Source organism: Patagioenas fasciata, chromosome 1, assembly GCF_037038585.1.
Source record: "Patagioenas fasciata isolate bPatFas1 chromosome 1, bPatFas1.hap1, whole genome shotgun sequence".
Lineage (NCBI taxonomy): Eukaryota > Metazoa > Chordata > Aves > Columbiformes > Columbidae > Patagioenas > Patagioenas fasciata.
Window position 1 is genome coordinate 138,743,715 of NC_092520.1, and position 24,653 is coordinate 138,768,367.

At 40.6% G+C, this 24,653-nt stretch overlaps 1 protein-coding gene across 1 annotated transcript in view; it reads left to right on the plus strand.

The window, feature by feature from the left end:
- The window catches only part of ST8SIA1 (ST8 alpha-N-acetyl-neuraminide alpha-2,8-sialyltransferase 1), a 139,374-nt gene extending 115,801 nt beyond the window's left edge, over window positions 1-23,573 (plus strand). The window contains exon 5 of the mRNA XM_065847412.2: window positions 14,107-23,573. Within this exon, the coding sequence (XP_065703484.1) occupies window positions 14,107-14,593 (487 nt within the window). The 3' untranslated portion in view covers window positions 14,594-23,573. The remainder of the gene's footprint in view (window positions 1-14,106) is intronic.
- Window positions 23,574-24,653: the final 1,080 nt, after the last annotated feature.

Genomic DNA, 24,653 nt, shown 5'->3' on the forward strand with positions numbered 1-24,653 from the left:
GGGGGAAAATGTGGCCTGTTCCTCATCTCTGTTGCACTATGCTAGGGTACTTCCCTTGCCTGATGTGCAGTAGAGATGAAGCTACACCCAGTAAATGGAGAAAGCTAGGGACCAGTCTGTGGCTCCAATGCTGAGCAGCGCAGACTGGCTTACGAGGACATTGACTGAATCGCTGTAGTGTATTTGTCTTGGAGAGAACTAGCTGGAGCACCTGGACCAGAGCCAAAGGGTGAGCTGACATCATTAAACTATGTGCACAATCAGTAATCCAGCACTTCTGCTGGCTTTAAGGTCCTTTTTAATTTAACAGGGACAATAAATTTCTCAGCACTACAGCACTGTGTCACTAGCAGTTATAAGGTATGGCTGTGCAAAACTGTCATCTTGAAAACAGATACTTGCACAAGTTCTTGCTGTTCTCTCAGGCAGGAGAATTTTTAGAACAAGGCTTAGACAGTGAAGAAGGTACGGCCGCATTCAGTTCTCTGTACATTTGACTGTGTGTGTCTCAATTTGTGCAGGTCTGAACCATCCAGTCTCACAAACTGAGACTACCAAGTTTGGAACTGCATTGGCTGGGGTTTGAGGGCTGGAGCTTGGGCATCTTGAGCTGGAAAGCAAAACAGTTTAAAAAAAGTGTCGGCGGGAAACTGATCTCTGCGTCTAGGCTGAGCAAGCAGTTTTTCTTCCAGGTCACGAGTGCGAACTGTGGGTCTGCTCATAGATTTTGCAGTACAAACCACAGATGGCTTTTTAAGATCATTTGTGAGCTTTTTTTTTTTTTGTAGCAAGTATTGTCCTAGTTTAGACTCAAGAGGAAACTGGTCATGTCCCTGATATCCTCTGTGTTTTGGTTTGGTTTGGTTTTTAACATCTGACAGTTGTAGCATTTGATTTTTTATCACAGGTTTTATGTTAGTTACAGGACATTAAGAAGCATTTCAGGGCCACCAGAAACTCCTAAAAAGCCTTCTGAAATCGGAATCTTTTCCGGTGCTGACACTGCAGCATTTCCAAGAAGCTCTTTGCTCTGCCCCTTGTCCATTCCTCCTTGGGTTCCCTTCTGGTATCTCACCTCTGCCAGAACATCTGCAGCATGTCCCTTACCCAGCTACTGTAAACCCAGATAATCCCTCTGGTCCTTTGTACCTGCGCCTTTGTTCTTCTGTCTGTTGGGGAAATGTGGACATGTTACTACATGCAAATGAGTTGTTCACGAACAATTGAAGTTAGATTGTGCTGAAAAAGATACTGCTGCTGGGCTATCCCAAGAGACCTGGTGGTTGGAATACTGTAGCTGAACTAGGTCATGCATCTGCCCTGTGCCTACCCAGTACTCCAGCACTCGGGACTGCAGAGAATGGCATTGAGAAACATAAACCAGAGAACTAGTTGGCATGTATCAGGTGAACTATTTTTGCTGAGTGGCTTTCTGAAAAGAAATTAATTAGGCTCACTAGTATGCCCTCGTGTAAATTGTTTATGATTTTGACTCCACGCTCCTAGGTCCATTAAGCTAGAAGTCGAACTGGGTATGGCTGCTGGAACTGAACACATGGGACTTTTCTGCCAGAGCATTGGTGCAGTGTGCTTAGTTGTTTTCTCACTTCATGCTCCAGCACAGTTGCTGCCATCCCTCATTTCTCCTGGTACATTAAACATCCAAGGTTCAGGAATGCAAATGATTATGCTGCATGAATCATCTCCATAGCCTTGTGCATCCAGATAATATCATTGTCTTTAGTTATATGTTCACAGTATGCTGCTTGAATAATGCAGTGTACTGGCGGGTTCTGAAACTTTAAATATCTGGCATATCATAAAGACTGACCTATATACTAATTTTATGAAAGTTAATGTAAACCTGTTGATATCGGTGGAATTGTGTCAGTTTAAAAGCATCAAGACAGGATCTTATTGATCATGTTTCTACTCCATTTCAAGGTACATGCAAAATACAGGAATCTTTTAAAAGGTGACATTCCTCAGGTTCTTTTTAAGATTAAAAAATGCAAATGCCTGGGGAAGTAGAAGAAATGGTCTAATTTTTATAACAAGCAGGATTAGAAGTATTAGAAGCAAAGTGCTAGATTTGCTGGAATATGTGGGGTTCTTGACTAGCTTGGTAAAAGCAAAGCAACACTGAGCACTGTGGCTTATTAGACTAGCAGACTAGGGAAGGGAAATTTTGGCCTTGAGGAAAATTCAGATAAAAATATGTTGCTTGTGTAAAAAGTGTATTTGTTTTCCAAATCATTAGCTGGATAGAGCCTCTGGATAAAAACCTCAGCAATAGCTCCCGAGTGTTGCACGTCACTGTACAAACTATTCCAGCTCCTGTCTGTAACACAAAAGGCTAAATGCCACCACTGTTACTGTTTGATTAGCTGCTTTGGGAATACATGTACTGAACTGCTAGGGACGCAGAGGTCTAGCAGTGACAACAACCTATCACTGAATGATCCTCCCAGCATTTGGAAACCTTCTGGAACTGTAACCACTTCCTTGAGGGCAAGTTTATGGCCCTGGCTGTTATTTGTCCTGTGTGATTCATGGCTAACCTCAGGTTCTTTCGAGCTGCTGACAGCCTTGACATTTACAGCTACTTTCAAACCCACAATTTGGCCTTCTCTGAAACATAACTTGGCCTTATCCAATGGATGCCTTTAAGGTAATCTGTTTTCCCGTCTCTGAGTTGTGCTGTGGACCACAGACCGTACCTTCCTCCTCACTCCAAAATACCCTTTGGCCTGGTTGTTAGGTACAAACCTGAAGTTTTTTGAAGTAAAGTGCTACTGTCGCTTCAGGGAGACAAGCCACTAATGGCAGCTTTTGTTCCTGCTTGATTATTCAGTAATACTTTAGAATAATTACTTAATCTGTTGTCACATATTTGGTGTTTTTTTTGTAATTGCATAAAGCGTATGGAATTTATTTAGTATTAATGTGATTGTCGTAAATCCTTTGATAGAATTTCTACTGTAATTCAGTATTAATTACTCTGAGCACTAAAGAAAATGAGCTTATTCTTTTGTGCTGTCTGAATCTGAAAGAAATCTTTGTGATTCTGTAGGAGATGGCAATTTGCTTTCCTTAGTCATTTGAATGTGAACATCTGTAAATGCTCTTTGCTGTTATATAATATAGTATCAAATGCTGTGAATGTTCTTTGGGTTTTGGAGATAAAAGGTAGCTTAAAGGAATACAAACCCTGGAGTTTATAGTTTGACCCTAGTTTCACACACAGCATTTGTTGGGGAGATGCTTAGCATCTCCTCTGCAACCCATGTGGTATCAGTGGATCACTTCAATCTTAACTGCTGGTGCAGTACTGTTTTGGTACCTGGATGAAGGAAATTGCTGTAAAAAACTGAGGCAAATAAAAGAAATGAAGCCAGGGCTGGATGTATTTTTTTTCTGACCAAATCTTCCAGATAATATAGTTTAAGTTAGCCACAGACAATTTACAAAATCAACCTGAGTAGTTCCAGCTGAACAACATAGAGCTTGGTTCAGGACACTGCCCAAGGCAGGTGTAATGTTTTATGTGAGAGACAAGCAGTCCCCTCAGTCACTGAAGTTGTGGTGGGCCCAAGTTCAGTTCCCTTTTGTGTTTGAAGAGTTTTAAACCTGTTTCTCACCTAATAGGAGGCAGTCCTAATCATCAGCAAAGGGGCATGCTGGGCTGGTGCCATCAGTGTCATCTCCTGATACTGTTCCAGTTTGTGTGACTAAACACGAAGGCCTGAAGGCTGGGTGACTCCACCACCTGTTTAGATGGTCACTCACTTCTTGTGTTCCTCTCTGATTTAATGAGAATTTTATGTCCAGTAAAATCAGGTTCAACAGGAGGAACTGAAAGACCCTTCTTTGGTCATTGCTGAAATCAGAGACTGCATTGCCCAGATCAATGTCCTGCCAATAGTGTTTTCTGGAGTCAAGCTCCATCCTGTTCTGGCAACTTGTTATTGATTCTTCCATGAGATAGGGAACAAAAGAAAGGTTTTCTTGCCTGGTATTTCAGAATGTGAGAAGGTCCAACCACATCTGAAATGTGGTATATTACATAAAATAAGAGCACCTCTAGATACAAGACATGAAAAGAATACCAGCTACAGTCACAAGGCTGCTGTTATATAATATAATATGCTACTGACCGTTCCCTGGAATTTGGAAACTAAAAAGTAGTGAGTTGAATGTTTTGCTCCATTTTCCTTAGCCAGCATATCGAGAGCTGTACTCAGTGACATACATGGCCTTTCAAAAGTATTACTTTAGTCCTAGCAAATATAATTCATTTTCTGCTGCCTTAAAAGAAAAAAAAAAAAAAAAGGGTTATTTTTTACTTCTTTTACACCGTATCTCCTTTCAAGTTGATGGGAGGAATAAAGGAACTCTACCACTTTCACAGGTATCAAAACAGTTGAAGAGACTAGCAAAAGCTCTAGTATGTGTCAGGTATCCTTACTTTGATTTTTTATTCTTTTGGTCAAGACTGTTTTAGCTATAGCAATTTAAATTGTGTACAGGTTGTAAAACAGTTGAGGAGAAATCTTGGAAGTTTAATCATACTGAAAAGAAGTTTAAGTGGCATTCTCAGCATTAGGCACCATACAACTTGAAAAATGTATCTAAATGATCTACTCAAAATATTGGCCTCCCCTAAGGTTACCATAGTGGAGGCACAGTGCTAGGACCATCTGTCAAGCCTTAAGTAGAGGGAAAATGAGGTGGGCATCACTAAAGAGCAAGGAAAAGGGAGACTAATGGAAACAGAGAAACATCCTACTAAAAGCTGGAGTTTTTTCCAAAGGAAATGGAATTTATTATAAGCTCTGGCTGATTAAATATTTTATCTATGTGTCAGGCAGAAAAGTTTCTAAAAAGAACTAACTAGAAGAATGAAAACCTAATGCTATGTTCTCCTTCCAGCAACAGCACAAGCCAAAAAAGAGTAAAAAACATCCCCGCCCCTTCCCACCATATGTGTATGGTTGACTCATAACCAGGTATAAAAGAAGAGCTCAGAGAAGGCACAGGGAGGCTGTTTGAATTATTTGTGTCTGTGTTAACTGTGGAAGAAACTGAGGACGTTCCCTGTGCCCATGGGGAGACTCAGAAGGCTGAAACTGAGGTAATTATTAGAGAATTTATAGTATGAATACAGGATGGATGTGAATATATTGGCAGGACTGGACTTGCCCATGAGTGCTGAAGAATAGTAGTGTGTCCTTCCTACTTAAAACTACTTTGGTACTTGAAGACTGGAAGGTGTTAAAAATGGGATCAGTGTTTAAAAATAGTTCAGATTAAAAATAATTCAACTAGATCTGAATTGGTAGAGCCTATATTATAATATTATTGAACACCTGGATAAATGTATGTGCTCTTGTAAAGAGTCAGCACTGTTGAGCCCAGGGGAAATTTTACCTTGTAAAACTTCTGGAATTCTTTGAATAAATGCATATGGATATGGGTAGTCTGTATCTGGTAGATAAAGGCTTTTGACAAAATGATCAAGCCAATCGTGATGTAAGAGGGAAGGCATTGGTAAAATAATTGTTTAGAAGGGTGTGGAGAATAATTGATTATGCAAATATTTGAAAGTAAGATTCACTGGGGTTACTGCACTGACAAACTACACCAGTATCAGGAAATCTCCTGAGCTGAAAATACATGGATGTACAGAGTTTAAAATATAGTGCTCATGTTCTTACTCTTCCCTAGTTGTCCATATAAGAGTTGCAGAGTGAAAGGTGGGCTTTTTCAAAGATCTAGTGTGCAGCAAATCAACACATCTCAAGCACTGTTGGAAAGCTCGAGAAACACCTACCATTTCTAGGCATAATTGAATAGCACCTGAATTGCTAAGAAATATTGCTGTAAATAGATATTAGATGAAAGTAAAGTATTTTTCTTCAGAAGGCACATTTTAAAAGCTCCCTGAAATTAATGACTTACAGTCTACAGCTGCAGTCCTTGGGCTGGCTTGAATTCTTCTGGCTCATTCCCAGGGATTTTACTAATGGCATGAGCTCATATGCCAAAGATTGGAACGGACTTCCTTGTCTGTTGACCTGCTGTTTGTCTATCTCTTTTCCATCTTTATAGCCTCATGTCTGGCTTCTGCTAATCTAACCGCTCCAGAGCAATTTATCACCTCTTCTGTTTATACTCAGATGGCCACTAGTTCATTGCTCAGTTGCAATGGTCATTGCCCTAGGGATGCCGAAACAGGTGAGGTTGCCCAGAGGGAGCAGCTAATAGAGGAAATACAAAGATTTTCTTTTCCATGTTTTAGAGTTGTGTTAATTGATTTTGCTCCATTAAAGTATTGTAGATTCACCATGTATTCCTATAGGCTCTGAATTGTTTTTTATTATCAAACTTTTAGTTGAAAATGTTGTTTAATAGGGATCTGTGCTCCAGCTGCAGGCCATGTGGCATAGCCTCAGACATCACCAATGATACATGTACTATCCTAGTGACAGTTGTTCTCATAATGCCTGTCAAAGCATCTAGTGTGTCAAATAATTTCTCTTCAGTCTATACTTTTGTAGCAGAGTGTCTTTGAAAAGAAAACACATTTAAGCCTAATATTGCTGCTTTCTCTCTCTACCTGGTTCTCTTTGGAAAGAGCTCTGAGAGTTTGAAGAGAGGATATAGTTGGCTGTTACCTTCACTGATGTTTGCAAACTATTTGTATGCTAAGGAGGGCACAAGCTTAGAGAGAAAACTCAAAAGACATAGCAAGCAGTCAAGTATACCAGCCAGACAGTGTTGTCAGCTATGAATAGGTCTTTCATGTCTGTGAACATTTGGTATGTTTTGTATTTGGCTTAAAACACATGTAAGGCCAGCATGAACAGACAGGAAAGCATAATGTTATTGTCTTTGTATTTGCTGCCATGCTATTGCAGTCAATGATCTACAGAGATATGTCTGGACAGGAGTTTGATAAAAGACCTAGAAGTACAGGAGATTCTGCACTCTTCTGTTCCTGTTTGATTGCTCTCCCGAAGACACAGCAGACTGTCTTAGGGAGCTCATGTTAATCAAAAGTAAATCTCTTCAAGACTATTCCTGGGCTTTGTTGCAGTTCTTTTTCCCATTAAAACCTGAGAATATGTGTGATCTAGTTATGTTTCTTCTTACAGGCTCACTCTGTCATGCAGTCCAGTGAAATTAAGTGCTAAGGATATCAGGCTTAGTTCTGTAACTGTTTTCTTTAGCTGATTTCATTGGTTCTCTCTGTTCTCATCCTCCAGCCTTTCAGCAGTAAGAGCTCTGAAGTATTCAGAAGACTTAGAAATACTAGGCAGCAATTTCATTTTGACAATGCAAGTAGTTTACAGCCATGCTGTTCTTCCTGTCCTGTTATATTACTTCCACTTGTGTGTGACTTCAGCAGCCGTAATCTTCAAAGAGTCAAACTAAGATGAACAGCTCATCTTTTGAAAGCCAAGATTCAAGCTGTCAGATAACAGAAAGAATTGATGTTTAGCTCTGCTGGTTTTGGAAAGAGTAGCTATTAAAAGCACATTCTAATTTGAGTTGGCAGAATAAGGATCACACACTGTTCAAAAATACCAGCGAACACTGATTTTAATGTTTCATTGCTTTGGTGTATAGGATAGCACTGTGTTCCATTCAAAAACAAGAGAGTCAGCTTTCCCTTGGCACTATATATAGTATTCCCAGAGTGACAGCATAAGAGCAGTAACGGGTGGAGGTCTAAAAAAAACCCTGATTGATACTGGATTCAGTCAGAAGGGGAGCCCGCTTCTTCATGGGGATTAGAGCCTACCTCTGCAATGCCTAACTGGAGTTTAAGTGCATCAGATTACTCTGAAGGTGACGTGCTAAGGACAGCATGTCATTAAGAAACAGGCCAGCAAAGAAAGATGCAGTCTGCGGTCACTGTGGAAAGAGTGTGTTTTCCATGCCTTTGGGTCTTTGGAGCTGGTGGTGGGAGTAACCAGAATCCCTGACCCGGAAAACACCATTGAAAAGGCATATAAAAAGGAGAATCAAGCTGATTTTTTCTCTTCAATCTTTGAGACCGTGACAAGAGGAACATACAGGTGCTTAGAAGGTGAAAGCCTGCATCCATAAGAAAGAGGTAGCATGGGGTGTCAGCAGGCTGCAGGCTGCACCTAAGGGACGAGCTGCAGTGGGTTTTGGAGACAGTTGTACCCCAAGAGGAGAGAGTATTTCTGCTGAGAGTCTGAGTGGAAGATTTCAGGTCTTTGGATCCATAAAAGGACATCAGGCAAGGCAGGGAGGAGGGCAAAAGGAAAGGTAAAGATGGGAATAGCATCACCACAACCATGCCACGAACTCTCGACTGGGTGACCATGATGCCTGTGGAGGGACCCACAAGGACAACAGGGGAGAATCTCTTATGCTGAAGCTGGTTGAAATGAGATTAAACAAATCACTGGGGATCTGCCACAGGAATAAAAGCCGCCTGCATTGTTGGAAAATGTTTGACATCTGTAATTTTATTGGTTTAATGATGAGTCTTTATGATTGATCATATTACTTCATACCTTTTCTAATCACTCTGAAGTGCATTGCAGGCCTGAAATTTTTGCCCGAAGCTCTGATCGTGCTTCCAAGTGAGATCAGAGCTGGTTTTGCTCTTGACTTTAGTGGGGTTATAATTGAATCTTAAGTCAGGTAGCTGTCCTTAGGCTAAGTAAACAGTGGCTTGTGTAGTTGGGAAAGCTGGGATAAAACAGTAAAAGAGGGTTAGTTTATAGTACTTTCAGTGCTTGTTTTTGGCTCCCTGTGTGGACAAGTAGAATAGTCTAACTTGCACCTAATGCACGCTGGAAGTGCCTATGTGGAGAAAGAGCACATGGAAACTAGTGTGTTGTTAATTCAGGCACAGTCTGTGTTTTAGCAGCATTGGCTACAAAAGCCCCAAATGGGTACATAATCAAGAAGTACATGATATGAACAAGAGCACAGGGCATTGAGAGCATCACTATTGGATGGCATAAATGCACTCGGAGAAATGAGAGAGGTAAAACTCCTCTGTCACTGCAGTGGAGGTTCAGATGTGTGGTTGTAAGTTGACTTGTTGTGACCCCAGCTGGTAAGCATATTACAACAGCTGCAGCAAATTTCTAAATCATTCTTGGCTAATGCTGACATCAAATTATCTAAGTAATTTTTATAAGGTTATCCTTTGCCATAGGGACAAATACATAAGTCTTTATATGCCTTCTGCTGTATTCACTTGAGCTTTATTTGTCTTAATTTAAAAATATTACACTACTTCTTTGACATCTGAGCTGTTCCCCTCATTACTCAATCTTTTTTTTCTTTTTCAATAAGTCAAATTGCAATTAATCCAGAATGCTGAAGTGGTGACTTTGCAGATGCCAACACAGTAAATAACTGGGATATCATCACAGGCAAGAGATAATGACTCTCTGGGGAGATCAAAAAGAAACCGAGATGTGAGAAAATGCCAGCGTTATTATCTGCCAGCGGGTTAGTTCAATGTCACTGCAGCACATTCTTTGTGGTTACTGGAAGTCATCTCTTAGTACCAGAAAGCAGTCCTGTCCCCAGATATCTGCTAAAGAACATCAATAAGAATATTAAAAACAGATTAAAAACAAAAAGCAAAACACTTAATGCTCTTAAGTCTTTGGTTGTACTGCCATGACAACATACTGTGGCAATTTTCTCTTGCATGCATCATTCTTTCTGGAAAAGTAGAACCTTTAAGGGAACTCTACAGCTGGTATCAAGGAAATTATTTCTCTGATATCTGTGTAGCTGTGCCTGCACATGCCTGCTGAAAATTTTTCTTTTTAAGTTGTTCTGTTATATGGACCTGACAGCAAAAATGTGTTCCCAATGATTTTATTTGTTTGCTGTCCATTAATGAGCGTGGTAGAATTAAAGCACTCAGGCTGAACATGCTGTGATCTACTGTCACCAGCATTCACAGTCTTCAGCACCTCCCTGGGCTGCCATCAAGCTGCTGGGACGCATTACTGCAAATGACTGGGCAACTTGCTTTGTCTTCAGGTGCTGCCCAGGGCTCGAGAGATTCCAGATCCAGTTTTATCTAAATGCTGGTAACCCAACATGTGTTTGTGTGAGCTTGACGTCAGAAGGTCAGGGGCTGACTCTGAAAGCAGTTCAGCTGTGTTTTGCTCAGAGCTAAGTTGGGGAGATAATGTCTCCTGAGATGCATGAGGGGCTGGATAACTTGGTGCATTTGTTTTGAAGCCCAGTGACTGGGGAGGAGCTGCATAGTTTCTGGACCGTGCCACTGAGAATACCGAATGTTCAAAGCACTAACTAGGAACCACCATCTCCTCATTCAAAGGAGGCTTGGCAAGGATCAGCACAAGGGAAAGTGTTTGTGCCCATCTGGATGCAAAGACCATATCAGGCTAGCAGCATCTATGCCAGGGCAAGCAGGGGAAAAAAACATATTGCTATGCTCACGGGTGCTACAGAGCTGGTCAGCTGCAGAGGAAAACCTTCCTGGTCTCTCTGGCAGGAACGGATTAGCCTCCTTGCTATCTGCTGCTGTATGGAACCCTCAAAGCCACCGCTGGAATGGGGTTGCCTGCAGAACTCCCTGTCTGGATTGGGAGTTAAAGGAAAATACACCTGAGCTTACAGTGCCATTTCTAGAAACTTGCTGGTACACAGCATTTGTTCCCTCATTTCTTGGCCTCTAACCAGCCTCTGAAACATCAGAAAGCTGGACAGGAAACCTATTTTTACAAACAGGGAACCGAAAATTCAATTTGCTTTTAATATCTCCCCTCATGAGGAGTGCAAGATGAGCACCAGCTTTTTGGCTGTGTTAGACCATCAGACCAGCCGTAATCAGCATGTTTTATGTTTCTACATGGGCTCCTGGCCACCTGTATAATGTCCATCTGTCAAACTGGGCGTGATGCCTACCAACACTGCGATCCAGATCATTTGAACGAGGCACGGGTTTCTAGGAGGTGCTATTCCTGAAGGAGAACAGTTTGCAGTCCCTGCTGCCTGAAATCCCTCCCATGCACCGCTCTCATGGCAGTGCCATTCACTTCTCATTACTTTGAGGCATTTGGGGAGATTCATCTAGAAGAAATGCAAACGCATTGTGGCAATGATAGCAAATGAATATTCAGAAGGAGTCCCTGGTCCTCTATGCCTGTATGTGAGCAATTTTAACTTATACATCTTAGAGCTGCACAGTGCTTTTCTGTGATTGGTAACTTTGCTGCAAAATGCAGTTTTAGAATGACCACAACTATTTGCCCTCTGAAGGGAAATTTGTTAACTATCTGCAAGTGGGAAAGGACATGGTGAATCTGGCTTGCAGGAGTGACAGAGGATCTGTCTCTGCCTTCTCAGCCAAGGTGCAGGGACCTCATCACATCAAGCTGTGTGCTTAAGTTCCTTTTACTGTGAAAGGAAGTTCTGAACCTGCATCGCCCACCTCCCAGTGGATGTCCCAGATTATGGGGAGGGTGATAGCCTGAAAGCCTGCTGCTGATCTTATTCCACCTTATTACAACAGTGTTTGGATACTGAAGTTCTGAGCACCTAGATGAGTATTGGAAGTATTAGGTTAGGGATGTTTTTTTTCCCCTCAGTGACGTTTCCTGATGGAAATGGAACAAGTTTAATAGGATGGACCCAGCTCATATACCTGATAATCTGACAGGTTGTCCTGCTGCTCGTTTGGAAGAAAGGATGGTAAAGCCTGTTTTGGGGGGCACATAATTAACGATCTGGTAGTAATGGAGTGAGAGGGCCCATATGAGAAGGTACAGCTGAACAATGAATTTCTGCCAGGGCACCTTGATCTTGGCTGGCCACCTATATTGAGCTGTGTCTTGGCTGTTTCTACAGGAAAGAATGCCAAATGCAATAAATTATGAAATTATTTTTATTGTTTGTTTTGTATGTTTGGGTTGAATTGATTTTGTGCTTAGAAGGCAGTGGCGTTGTCTATATTAGCAAGTAGCACCATGCAGTAGGAGCAGATCTGCAGAGCAAAACAGTCATGAAGACCCAAGCAGATTTCAGGGGGTTAGCTTTAAAGCAGCTTTTTTCCCATGTGAAGGAAATTTTGGAAAAAACTTGTAGCAAATTGGGAGACCAAATACTGCATGTTGAAAATGTCAGCAAAACCTCTCAACATATTAGGAATATTTTGAGTTTTCTGCCAAAGCAAAGACTTCAAAAAAACTGGCACATATTTCTGAGACATTTCAGTGCTGTTGAAGCGGTATTTTTTTTGTTGACAATTGTTTCAGCTGAATTTTATCTGTTGCTTCATGAGATCACCTGGCATCCTACTTAAACCTGTGTATCTTGCTCTGTGTGTGATTCTCGCTATCATTTCAAAGAGGTCTATACATAAAATTGATCTGTTCATAACCATTTTAAAAAAGGTATTCTCACACCTGTCTCTCTGCCTGTACCAGAGAAAGGAAAAAAAATCCTGTGCTGCTGTCTCAGCTTTCTTGTTCTGACTCCTCTGCTGTGTGACTATGAAATCAGTCATGACACATTTGCATTAGCTGTAGGAATCTGAGGGAGAGGAGGCAGCAAAAAGGGCAAGAGGGGCATTTGGGAGCTGAGAAAAAAATTAGAGATCACATGTGGGAGAGCAACCCAGCTGTAATAGAAGCACTGCACGTGAGGCTTTTGCAGAAGTGACTTTTAATGTAGTAAACTTTGCCTGCATGCTGAGGGCGATAGATACTGTCATGTGGTAAAGGGAGGGGGTGCTTACTGATGCTCTGAAGATTGCAGGGACTCTGGAAAGAAAGCAAATTATTGAGAGTAAATCACAGTGACTTTCTCATGCAAAGGTACCCTGCAAGGCAGCCAGCACCCCAGGACCGCAAGTCTTCCTCTTAGCAGGTTTGTGTTTTAGGCATTGCATTTTGCCATGACTCTGGCTGACCTCTGCATCAGTTGCATCCAATAATACAATTTTCGAGATGCTTTAATATTTTACTGAACTGTGATTTGTTTAGTGGCAGATGTCAGGAGAGGTCAAACATCAGTGCAAGTTTTGGCATATGTGAATGGCCTAGGATTTCCTGCCAAATGTTTCATTCATCTTGGAATATCCAGAAGCACATTGCAGGGAAAGTTATAGTCTTCACAGAATACTTGGTTTGGAGTCGTATGTAAGTCTAACGTCAGGAATCAAATAGACATCAGCAAATAGCTATTAGTGATGTACCAAATTGTAACCTGATGTAGTTTTTATATCAAGAGATGAGAAGACTATCATATTTAAAGACATAATCTGTACATATACATTGCCCTCCTCATAGTTGCCAACTAGTCTCTCCTTTACCTTGCACGCTACAAATACCAGGTGCTTTTAAGCCTGCTCAGTGTGTAAATCGTGTCATCTTAAACACCAACTCTGAATATTGTTTGCTGCCTGTTGCTGAATTTTTGTCATACCACTTATGCTAAACAATTCATTGATTTCTGTCTTATTGTTTTTAACAAAGTATGTTCTTTGAGATTTCTCTCAGTTCCAGAACAAGAATTAACTACTATGGTAACACAACCTAAGTCACTATACAGGTATAACAAAAACAATTCTTACAAGCCTTACAAGTTTTGTAAGTTCAGAGTTTCTATTTAAATATTTCTTGGTATTGCTTTTTCAGCATGTAACTTGGATTCTTTTTTATTATGCCTTTAAGAAAAAAGAACGACACAGACGTTAAAATTTCTTTTAAAGAATCCCATGCCTGAAAAAATAAGTTGGGGTTTGGACAAAAAGAAAAATGTGGCTAAAAATGGTTGGTTTTCAGCAAAACTGTCAGTGTTCATTCGGGGTTTTTTGAAAAGGTGAAATCAGAAATGTTTTTGGTTTCGAGTTAGCAGGATACCAGATAGTTTGCAACTGTTTATTCAGGTTTGTTGTAGAAGAGAGGCAGTGTCAGACAGTCAGAAGTTTGTCTGGACTTTCTCTGGGCTCGAGAAAGCTGTGCAGGTAATTGTAAATATATGTATGAAAAGCAGCTTTTATCTGAGTTTTGAAATGACTGGGAAAACCTATGTGTGATCAGCTCGCTTTTCCTTGTTGTTTTACAGGTTCCAGAACCTGCTGTGGTCTCGAAAAGCGTTTGTGGACAGTGTGAAGGTGTATAACCACAGCTACATCTACATGCCAGCCTTCTCGATGAAGACGGGGACGGGACCTTCCCTACGTGTATATTACACCCTGGAGGACTTTGGTGCCAAGCAGGCGGTCCTTTTCGCCAACCCCAATTTCCTGCGTGACATTGGCAAGTTCTGGAAGAATAAAGGTATACACGCCAAACGACTTTCCACAGGACTTTTCCTAGTCAGTGCTGCCCTTGGTCTGTGTGAAGAAGTGACAATTTACGGCTTCTGGCCATTCTCGGTGGACCTGCACGGGAAGTTTATTAGCCATCACTACTATGACAACGTCTTACCCGATTCTGGGTTCCATGCCATGCCAGAGGAATTTCTACAGCTCTGGTTTCTTCATAAAAGTGGTGTACTGAGGATGCAGCTAGAACCATGTGAGGACCCTTTAATCCAGTCTTCTGCCTGAGGATCATGGGAGTCGGTTTGGGAGATCCAGTAGTTTGTAATTTCCACGCTCTCCAACAGAGTTCTGTTTTCTGTTGATTCTTTTTAAAGGGAAAATAATCATGGATCTGCGCAGACCATAAAAATGTTACTTGAAAGCCAAATGGAATACATCCTTAATGTATAGTGCTTTATGGAACTGAGGTGGGGGGAAGTGAATCTCTCCATTGAGTCCATTCAGCAGCATTGTGAACATCATGTCGGAAGCAGCACAGCTGAACTTTCTGGGGGACGTTTTTAAATGACCGATGTAAAAAGGGCATTAAGGCTCAGAGGGACACAGGGCCACCCACAAGCTTTGCTGACAGTGCCAAAAATGACTGTCTGTTCAAAAATCCATTTCATTCCAGATTGGCACCTTGTAAAACTTTCCTTTTTCCTTTTTTCTTTTCCCCTCTGTTTTGGGGGGGGTTATGTGTGTGTAGGAGAACATGTGTGTGTTCTGTTGTTGACTTTGTTTCCTTCCCTTTTTTTTTCTTTTTCCCCCCTGTTGAAGGAAAAGGAAAGGCTTAAAAGCCCTAGGAGCTGGGTACCATCAACTCTTCTGAAGACTCTTGGAAGAGTGAAGGGTGCTAAGAATCTGGTTAGAAGAATGTCCTAGGAATGCCCTGCTACTGAGTATGGACAAACCTACGTATCGTAGGTTTTATCAGGATACTTTATGTCATTGCACTTAGAGCCATGCTAGTGCTATGCTGTGGGCAAGAGCTGGTTAAGGGGAGCTGGTTCTAAAATGAAACGTGCGTTACAAAACCAGTAGTGAAGTGCAGCCTGGTTTCAGTTGACCTGCTGGAAGATTTCCACAGTGGCTTTAGTAGTAGGGATGGTTCGTGACCTGTTTTGCTGTCCAGCCGTAGGGATTAATTCTGTATTCATTTGGACTCCAGATGTTCATTGACTGTCAAGGGCATTTGAGGTGTTCAGTGGAATGCAGAATGAGGTTCTTCATTTGCTTATAGCAGAAAAACTGCAGAAATGAATGTTAACTGTCATTTAAAATGAGCTGAAGCTTCAGAAAGCCTTTCTCTTTGTGTGACTAGCTCTTCTGCTTGGATTGTAATGTTAGCCTTAAAGACTTTTCTCACAAGATTGTCTCTGGTTAAAGATAGTCTGAAAAAATAAAACAGCCTTTGGGAGCACTGAGAAGCTGCATAGCCAGCAAGAAAAAAAAAAAAAAAAGAAAAAGAAAAAAGGAGAGAGAAAACAGCAGGCCCTTACATAAGGCAACCTCTCTCCTCGCAGTGGGTGAATTCAATCAGTGTGTGCATTGCACACATGCTGCTCTGGCCAGAACAGAGCCTGAAGGACTGTTTTATTTTGGGTGATTACTTGGACAGCAGATGGTCCTATCGTCATGTAAATGAGAAATCTTTTTGTTTGTTTGATTTGGTTTAGCACTATAGGACAAGAAGAGAATACCAGTTCAGCCCACAGTGCAATTTCGGCTGCAAGATGTTATCACCATTAACTTTAAAAATCCAAATCACTGTTCTCTTTCTTATCCTTCTGTCATTAGTAGCTGAAATTCTAGTCAAAGTGTTTAAACAACAAAATTGTCATCAGGTTTCCACAATAATTTCCTGTGCTACCTGTTTTAGCTCCAAAGTACTAGTATCTGGGGGGATGTGTCCTATCATCTGTTGAAAACATCTCTCTTTGTAGACTACCACCTGCAAGTTATATAGATATAATTAAAAAAGAAAGTCAAAATCCATGGCTCTTCTTTAAGTATGAATAATTAAACTATCTATATAGGACACTGGAAAAAAAAAATCATGTTTTGCTTTTTTAAACCTATTTCATAGTAAAATCTTCTTTCTAAATATAGATATTCCAAGCATAAAGTGGGCACTGCTCAATAGAATTACGGGGCAGTGCTAAACTGTAACATGGAGATTTTGACTAAATAGCATTCTAGAGTTTGTTCTGATAAAATCTGAATGTGCTTCTGTGCTTCTTCAACCCATTTTATCTTTGTCCATATTTTTGTTAAAAGTACAGTCAACAGTGATGGAATGTCACTTGATTCCTGTTTGTTATGTTTGTTTTATCTATGATGTGGGTATTAGTGAGGAAGGATTTGAAAGTAAAATATTCTCCTTACTGCTTGTTATAGCAGGATTTTACCGAGCTGTCTTTCTTGGAGAAGAAGAGGTGCCTGTAGGTTTTTATTGTATGCAACAAGTTTTGCACATTTTAGTGCTTTGAAGACTACATTATCTGTGAGAACAACAGCGGAAAAATGGTGTGCTAAAATGGTATTTCAGCAGGATGCCAGCATTTCCTTGGGGGTGGGAGGCAACAAGGAGAGTAGGGGGCAGCTGCCTCTTTGCTGGTCATTTTTTTTTTTATTTTTACCAATGCCTGGGCATTTAGTTCTGAACACCTCTGACAGTTTTCCAACCCTTTGGTAATCCTTTCTTCTGTGTCTTGGGGAAATAATCAGAATAGAAGAACAAGAGGATAACCTGACATTTTTCTAGGGAGTTTCAGTGCAGTGTTTCCTAATGTATGGTTTGTTCATGTTCAGTCGGTGCCTTGGGTATCTGGAGATGTTGTACTCCCCACCTCTGTAAGACTGAGGCAAAATTAACCTGTAGCCTGCGGTCTTTGGGAGTGCCTTCTGATGTCTGCAGTCCTGACATTAGCAAGGAGATACGTTTCAAAAAATTATGGAGGTAGGAGAGACCCAGGCCCTGTATGATATGTGACTGATGTTGGAGAAATTGATAATTCTGGCTCTACTCACATTTCTGTATAGTGAGTAGTGTATCTTACAAGGACAACCTCATTTGATGGGGAAGTAAAGGCTTTGAGGATAAATAATTTTCTAAAGCTTCCAGAAAACTGGCAGCTGAGGAAAAAAATGAAAATAAATGCTGCTTTTGAGAAAGCAAAATCTGTTTTAGCCGGTTGACTTGTCAGTCCATGCAAACACACTGGCCAGCAATCAGCTTTTTGCCCAGCGAGTACAAAGGAACGCAGGAAAGTTCTGCAAGTGTTTTGTGGCAAGAGCAGTCACATACACACACACACAAAAGGCAACTGGGAACATGAGAGTGGCAACTTCCTGACTGCCAGCTATCTGTCTGTCTTGGAGTAAATATGCTCCATCCATTTTGCTATTCAATGTGAGGCTTGCCAGGTCTAAATCCAGGGATGGGGGCATCCATGTATAGGATCACTGATAGGAAATATGGCATTACATGCAGGGGACTGAAGTTGCACCCTTCTTCGGGAGGGAGATCACACTGTGCAATAGGACCATACTACTGCCTGAAGATGGCACAGTCCAATCCAGGAGGCTGTGTGTGTTAACCATGAGAAATCAGCATCTCACAGTCATGGCAAACTTTGGTCAGAGCGATTATATCCACCCAGTATTTACTTATTGTTTGATTCCAGGCCATTGATGGCAGTGCTCTTAATCAAGTCTCATTGCTTGTGTTGCTATATTTTTCCTGAAGTGAACTGAAATTTTAATCTTTGTTAGTGAAATTCCATACTCTAGCTTCTCTCTGTCTGCTGACAGTCCCTGAATTTCTCTGGCAGTGTAGCTAAAGCTGCACAAGTCTTTGCCAGTTTGAAAACTACTGCACTTAATCTTCAATAAAAACTAGTTCAGACTTGCCAGATGATTTGTTCATGTTTCCGGTTATTAATTTTATCATAGAGGTGAGAAGGTACAGAAGCACTGGAATAATTTCTCTACATAAGAAGCATTGCCCTATGTTTGCAAGTAAATTTCTTTACAAGAGTTATGCATGGAAGACACTAAGTACTGAAATCACCCTAGATAAAATCTTTTTTGGGTTTGGGGTGTGTATATTTTTGAGTAAATCAAGACAAATTTTTGAACTTGCATCAAAACTATGTAAAATGTCTTCCTGTGGATTATGAAGCCTTTGGGGCCTCTTCTAAAACAGACAAGCAAAAGAGAAACCAGCAACCTAAAGACAAGGGGGGTGTGTGGTCATGAGAATAAAAACATTTATAATTTTCGCACAGATCTTCCTATAATACTAAGGGCTCTTATTCATCAATGTTGTATTTTTATATTTTTGCTGAAGATACCAAGTTGGGGGTGAACCAGCTACAAAAGTCAAAGGTCCAAGCCTCTGTTACAGCTTATCTTTTGTAGAATATAGAAATATCAGCCGTTTTGTCGACTATTTTCACCTTTTTGTTAGCTTCATCAAAATGGTGTCATAACATCCCCTGCTGAGTTTGCACCTCTGTGGGAGCTGAAACTAAACAAAGCACCTGCTTCTTCAAACTGAATGTCTGAACAGTGGTAGTTACATAAAACCATACACCTTCATGGAAACTGGCTTAATGTCTGGCTCACTCTTGCCTGTAATTAATAAGGAAAACAGGAGCGAGGAAACTTTTGATTTAGAAGTGAGGATAATTGAAGGAGGTGAATGCTATCATACCCTTTGCTGCCTGCTTTGGTTCTTTTCTTCAGCTTGAAAGATTAGTAGATATTGGAAGAAATCCAAGTTATATGAAGGACAGGCAATCCTAAAAGAGCTGGATGGCGCTGGAGAAAAGGAAGATCAAATCAGTGGTGTAACAAATTGGAGTGTAGCAATTCTTGATAAAGATCCCCAGCTCTAAGCAACTGTAAGACATTTTTATCTGGTAGTGACTGTGAAAAATAGACTACCTATGACCTACCAAGGGTTTTCTGCAGGATGGCAGCAAAGCAAAATGCTGCGAGGAGCAGAAACTGATTAAACAGAATGGGAAATACAATGGAACAAAGAATTATGATGAAAAATCTGTCTTTCCCTTCTCTTCTGGTACTCACCCCAAAATACACATATAAAATGGACTAACCAGCTTTTATCCCAAGTCACCATTTTCTTCATGAAATGATACGGTGGGATTTCCATTACCTGATACTTCCTAGTAAACAAAATTCATCAGACCTTGTCCAGAAATGCCTACTTTCCCACCCAGTGGCTGGTTGAGCGATGCTCTGGAGGCTGTGACTGTCCCGTTGTGCTGTGACCTCACTAATGAGACCTGCTCATAATGTCCTGTGGTTTCATCAAATCTTCCTCTGGGATTATCTGGACTTGTATTTGTGCCCCAAGAAGTCATCCTAAAAGATGTCTCTGCTCGATCCTTCCTGATGACCATCCTCTTTGGGGTTAGAAGTGTGATTTAAAAAATCAGCCATAAGGTACCTAATATACTTTGTCATTTTGAACCATCTTTTCTTCTAAAGGGTTGATAAACAACAGCTCCAAATTGTTAATATGACTTCAGTTAGGTGTTGGTAATTCCATCACTGAGAAGGGAAACAGGATGGAAGGCAGCTGCATTTTTCAAAGCAATGGTTGCAAAATAACTTCTGTTTCCTGGAATTCCCAAATTTTGTTACTTGGAATCTGTCAGATGTTTGACTCTTTTATAGTTTTTAAACAGAACCATTAGTAAAGGACTTACCAGCCTTTTTGTTAAGTATTAGCAAACTTGTTTTCCTAAGTGTAACACAAATAGCCAACAGGAGGCTTAACCTGTCCTCCCTAGTTGATATTTCTTAGGCAGCAGTGAGAATTAAGCAGCTATTTATTCCTCCCTAATTATTCATATTCTTCAGGTTTTATTACAGCAGATTGAGCCCTAGTGTATTCAGCCTCTTCAGCTTAATGCATATACTTAAAAATGAATCTCACTCTATCTTTTCAGCTCAAAAAAAAAAAAAAAAGAAAAAAAATAGAAAAAAAAGAGTTCTGTTAATTGAAAATGGTTGCATAGGTTCTCTACAATCAGGAGAGAGAGGCACCTCCAGGTGGCAATTCTTGCTTTTTCTGAACACAGGCTGCATTCAGAGGCCTCCTCAGGACTGTGAAAACACTCCAGCTGTGTCCGTAAGGCAAAGCTGTGCAGGGCAGAGCAGACGCTTAAAGTGTTTTCCCTGACGGGTGCACAGTTTGCTTGTGAGCGTGCTGCTGTGGCCTTGCCAGCCACCCCCAAATGCTGGCCTAACCTGTGCTCAGGCCTTGCACAGGGCCGGGGGTGAAGCTCAGTCACTCGGTCTTAGTTTGCAGATCAGGTCCCAGATAATTACCTGTGGCAAGGTTGGAAGTCCTGCTTCACACTCCAAAGTGCTGGGTGTACTGGAACTGATGGCAGCTCATCCCTTTGGAGACCAGCCTGCTTCTTGCTCTGAAACACTTTCGATCCCTGCAAGTCCCAGAAGGGCCTATTAAATTTGCATTTTAAAATAATCCACAGGTACTACCTGCTGTTATTGAGTTGGTCAGCTTTTTGTTGAGCTGAGTATTTATCCTGTTTGAGTCCCTCCAAGGGAAGTGAACCTTTAGCGCTCAGATCACCTGGAAAGGAGCAATTACAGATGCATAATATATTTTAAGCTAAATTCTTACTAAGAGGTTAGGGAACCTACATAGTCAGTGAGAAGCTTTGTTATTGTGCAGTAAAGGAAACATTTTCACTGAAAATAGATGCACAGAGAAAAAGAGATTTTGATTAGAACAGTACAATCTGACACCCAGATTTGAGTCCCTGCTTGGATGTCTTCGACCAGGATCTTGGTGTGCTGTGAGAGTGCCATAACTTATTTTCCTTCTCTGAATGTATTAATTTTTTTAGAAAATGCTTGAACACTTTTTTTTTTTTTGTAATCTCTATGTGCTCAAAAAAAAAAAAAAAATCTGTTTTCAAGAGCACAAGTTTTCTTTTTGGACAGCCATAGCTTTTTGTATGCAGAGCAAAACTGATGGAAGATGTGCAGCTTTCAATACACTGTTTGGAGTAGTCTGGCGGGGCTCCTGCATACGCAGAAGTTAGTTGCTGCCTCTTGAGCTGTAGAGTTTCAGCAGATGATACAGAGTATGCTGCACTCACAGTAAAAAAATAAGATATTTTAGCCACAGCTCTGCCTGCTTCATGTCTCCTGTATACTGAGTGGTATTTCTTAGATCTCTGAGGGCTCTTCACATGTGAACTTTGATTTTGAAGATCATACATTGACTAATTTTTAATTTGAATGTACTGAAAACTGAAATGATAATTGAAATGACTGGAAATAAGTCCTTTAATGTATCATTTGCTGATGCTGCATGGTTTGCCCTGTTACAAACCAGACCTGTCCGTATCCAAAAGCCGTTTTATCTGAGTATAAGGCTTGTATATATGAGGAGGTCACTGGAAGATGAATGCCTGATGCTGCATAGGGCAAGGACTTCCAAAAAAACCCACATTTTTATTTATATCAACAATGAAGTCTCCATTGAGCCAATATTGGATTAGGTCAGCATTCAGTGCTGTTGACGCTCCTGCCCCATAAGCTTTTCCAATAATTGTTCTGTGCATGGGCAGTAACGGTGGATTTTTCGTTTGTTCCTCCTCTTCACTTTGCATTGAAAATGGAATGAAGTGTCAGTCCAAACTCCTATTTACCCTTTTTAGAGGTCTCTGTAATTAATACATAGGTACACAATTATACAAACAAAATAGACAATAGCCTGAAGTTTATGGATCAAACACTGATTAGTATCTTGAAGAATTTGAAATCATTTGGTGAAAAAAAATTACCCATCTTTTCCATGTGACAAAAATCTATTTTTTTCCTCCTTACATACACTCAAAACTGAACAAACTCTATGTTAGAGACATGTGTTTCCCCTGGTTTTCAAGTTACTCTGCACTTCTAGCTTTGTATTCAAGCCCATACTTCTGCAGAACTTCCAATTTTAGGCCACTCTTTGTGGTGTCCTTAGGTAAAAAATTAAATGTTATACTCCAAATGTAGTCAAAAAAGAAAGAAAAACTCTAGACAGAGGTTCTGATCTTCTGAAGTCTGTTACTGTTTATGTACTGTTATTTAGTCATGGTGTCACTTGGTCTAAAGAACCAGACAAAGGTCAGAAGAGACATATAGAAGATGACACTGTCTTTCTCTTCAAGATAAAGGCATGCAAGCACGTATTTAAATGTTTGACTGAGTTGGGACCTAAAGTTATTAAGAGATGTTAACTTTTGCTTCTCTTTTTCTTGTTTCTTCTTGTACTGGGATGAAACGTGCTGTGTTCACGAGTTGTTTAAAATCTCTTCTGCACTACAGTGAGCTTTCCTCTGGGCTCTAAACCTAAAAACATAACAGAGATACATTATGCTACCTAGTTAAAGTTTCTATTCTGTAAGTTACTGATTTTTTTTCTACGTATGTAGATCATGAGTAGTTTATGCTATTTGTTGGTTGTTTTTGTAAGGCAGACATCTTACTGCATTTCAAACATCTGCTGCTCCGAGATGTCACTGTCTGAAATCAAATCATTAACTAAGTCATGTCCTTGTTTCAGCAAGTTGCATAGAAGTGATCCATGTGCTGCTCTATCTGCCAAGTGTATTTTATGAGCCAAATGAAAATTATAAAAGGGTTTTTCTATAGTGTGAAGCCTCTCCATTTACTGACTGTATCTCAGAATTAGATATCCTCAAGCAATTTATTGTCTGTGATGGATCTGATGCTTGCTAATCTTTCCACACATTGTCAAATAACTTTGTTAGACTTTATTGATAGAATGATATGATCTTTTACCCTCTGCTATTTCACTGCAATTTTTCTTTTCTGATGCTTTTTGCAGGGAAGAAATCTTTCTTCATTCTCTCTCTTTTTTTTTTTTTTTAAATTACAATTTATACCTAAAGCTTACTTCTAGTCTCAGATGCTGGTTGTCTTAAAAATGTTGTTCTTATGCTTTTTTTCCTGTGTTGTGCACTATATCTTCTTTTCATAACTCTGCATATGGTGATGAACAATGAAGTCTTGGCAAATTATCTTTCTCTTAGCCATTAAAGTCCTTGAGAACTGAAAATCCTTCTTACTTCCATAAAACCCATTCTGGCTTTAAGTGTCTTTGGGTTTTAGCCAAAATTTCACACATTCAAATATTGAATCTTTGCAGTATTAGTGCACTCATAGTCAATCAGGCATCAATAAAATAGAAATCCATTTCCAAAGTTGCTTTCAACCTCAGTGGAAAAGAAAGAGTCTTTAATAAGCCTTCTTAATAATGGCCTGTAACTACCATGGTGATAAAAATGTTTTTATTTTCATTTTATGTCTCATGCAAGTTACAAGCTCAGACAAGGATATAAACAAATCAGTATCAGTCTAGTTTTTATCTTGGTTTTGGTACATGTATTCTTTCCATTGACCTTGTTGTTTTTCATTTTTTCTTTGGTTTGCATCTCAGTGAATATTTTGCAGATTCTCGTCTAATACCTAGATGATTACCATGTGTAATGTACAGGAATTGCGCTTAGTAAGTTTTTGGTTCCACTGGAGAGTTTGCTAGTAGTCTGCATTTTAAATGAAGGGGGTTTTACCCTCTTCTTTACGGAGAACTGTTTGGGTGAGAATCAAGGCATTAAAAACCACTGCCTGGGTCTTGTCTTGCTTGGGCTGAATTCCTGTGCTGGGAGTGGAATACACAGGGTGTCTCCTCAACCCCTTGGGGCTTTGGAAGATGCTGCCAGGGCTGTACCTTGCGCTGAGCAGTGGGGCCAGGCTGGCACAGGGAGTTGGGGCAGTCATAGAATCATAGAATCATTTTGGTTGGAAGAGACCCTCAAGATCATCAAATCCAGCCATAACCTAACTCTAGCGCTAAACCATGTCCCTAAGAACCTCATCTATACGTCTTTTAAACACCTCCAGGGATGAGGACTCCACCACTTCCCTGGACAAGAGGAGAACCAGCGGGGCAGTGAAAGGTGATAGGAGGCCTGGGATGCAATGTGGAGAGTGGTTCCAGCCCTCACGTGGCTGGGGCTGAGAAGGAACATCTGCAGTCTGCTTCTTACTGTGTGCTCCCTCCTCGGAATGTGTCACGGGATGCTTTGTGCTCAAGCACATATCCAGCCTTGCTGGCCTTGCTGGGAATGATAGTTCTGAATCTGAGAAGTAGTCTTCCAGCTGGAAACTCCTGTAGTATGCTGTTCCTTGACCTGCCTTTCCTGGTCCTGAGCAGCTCATCAGC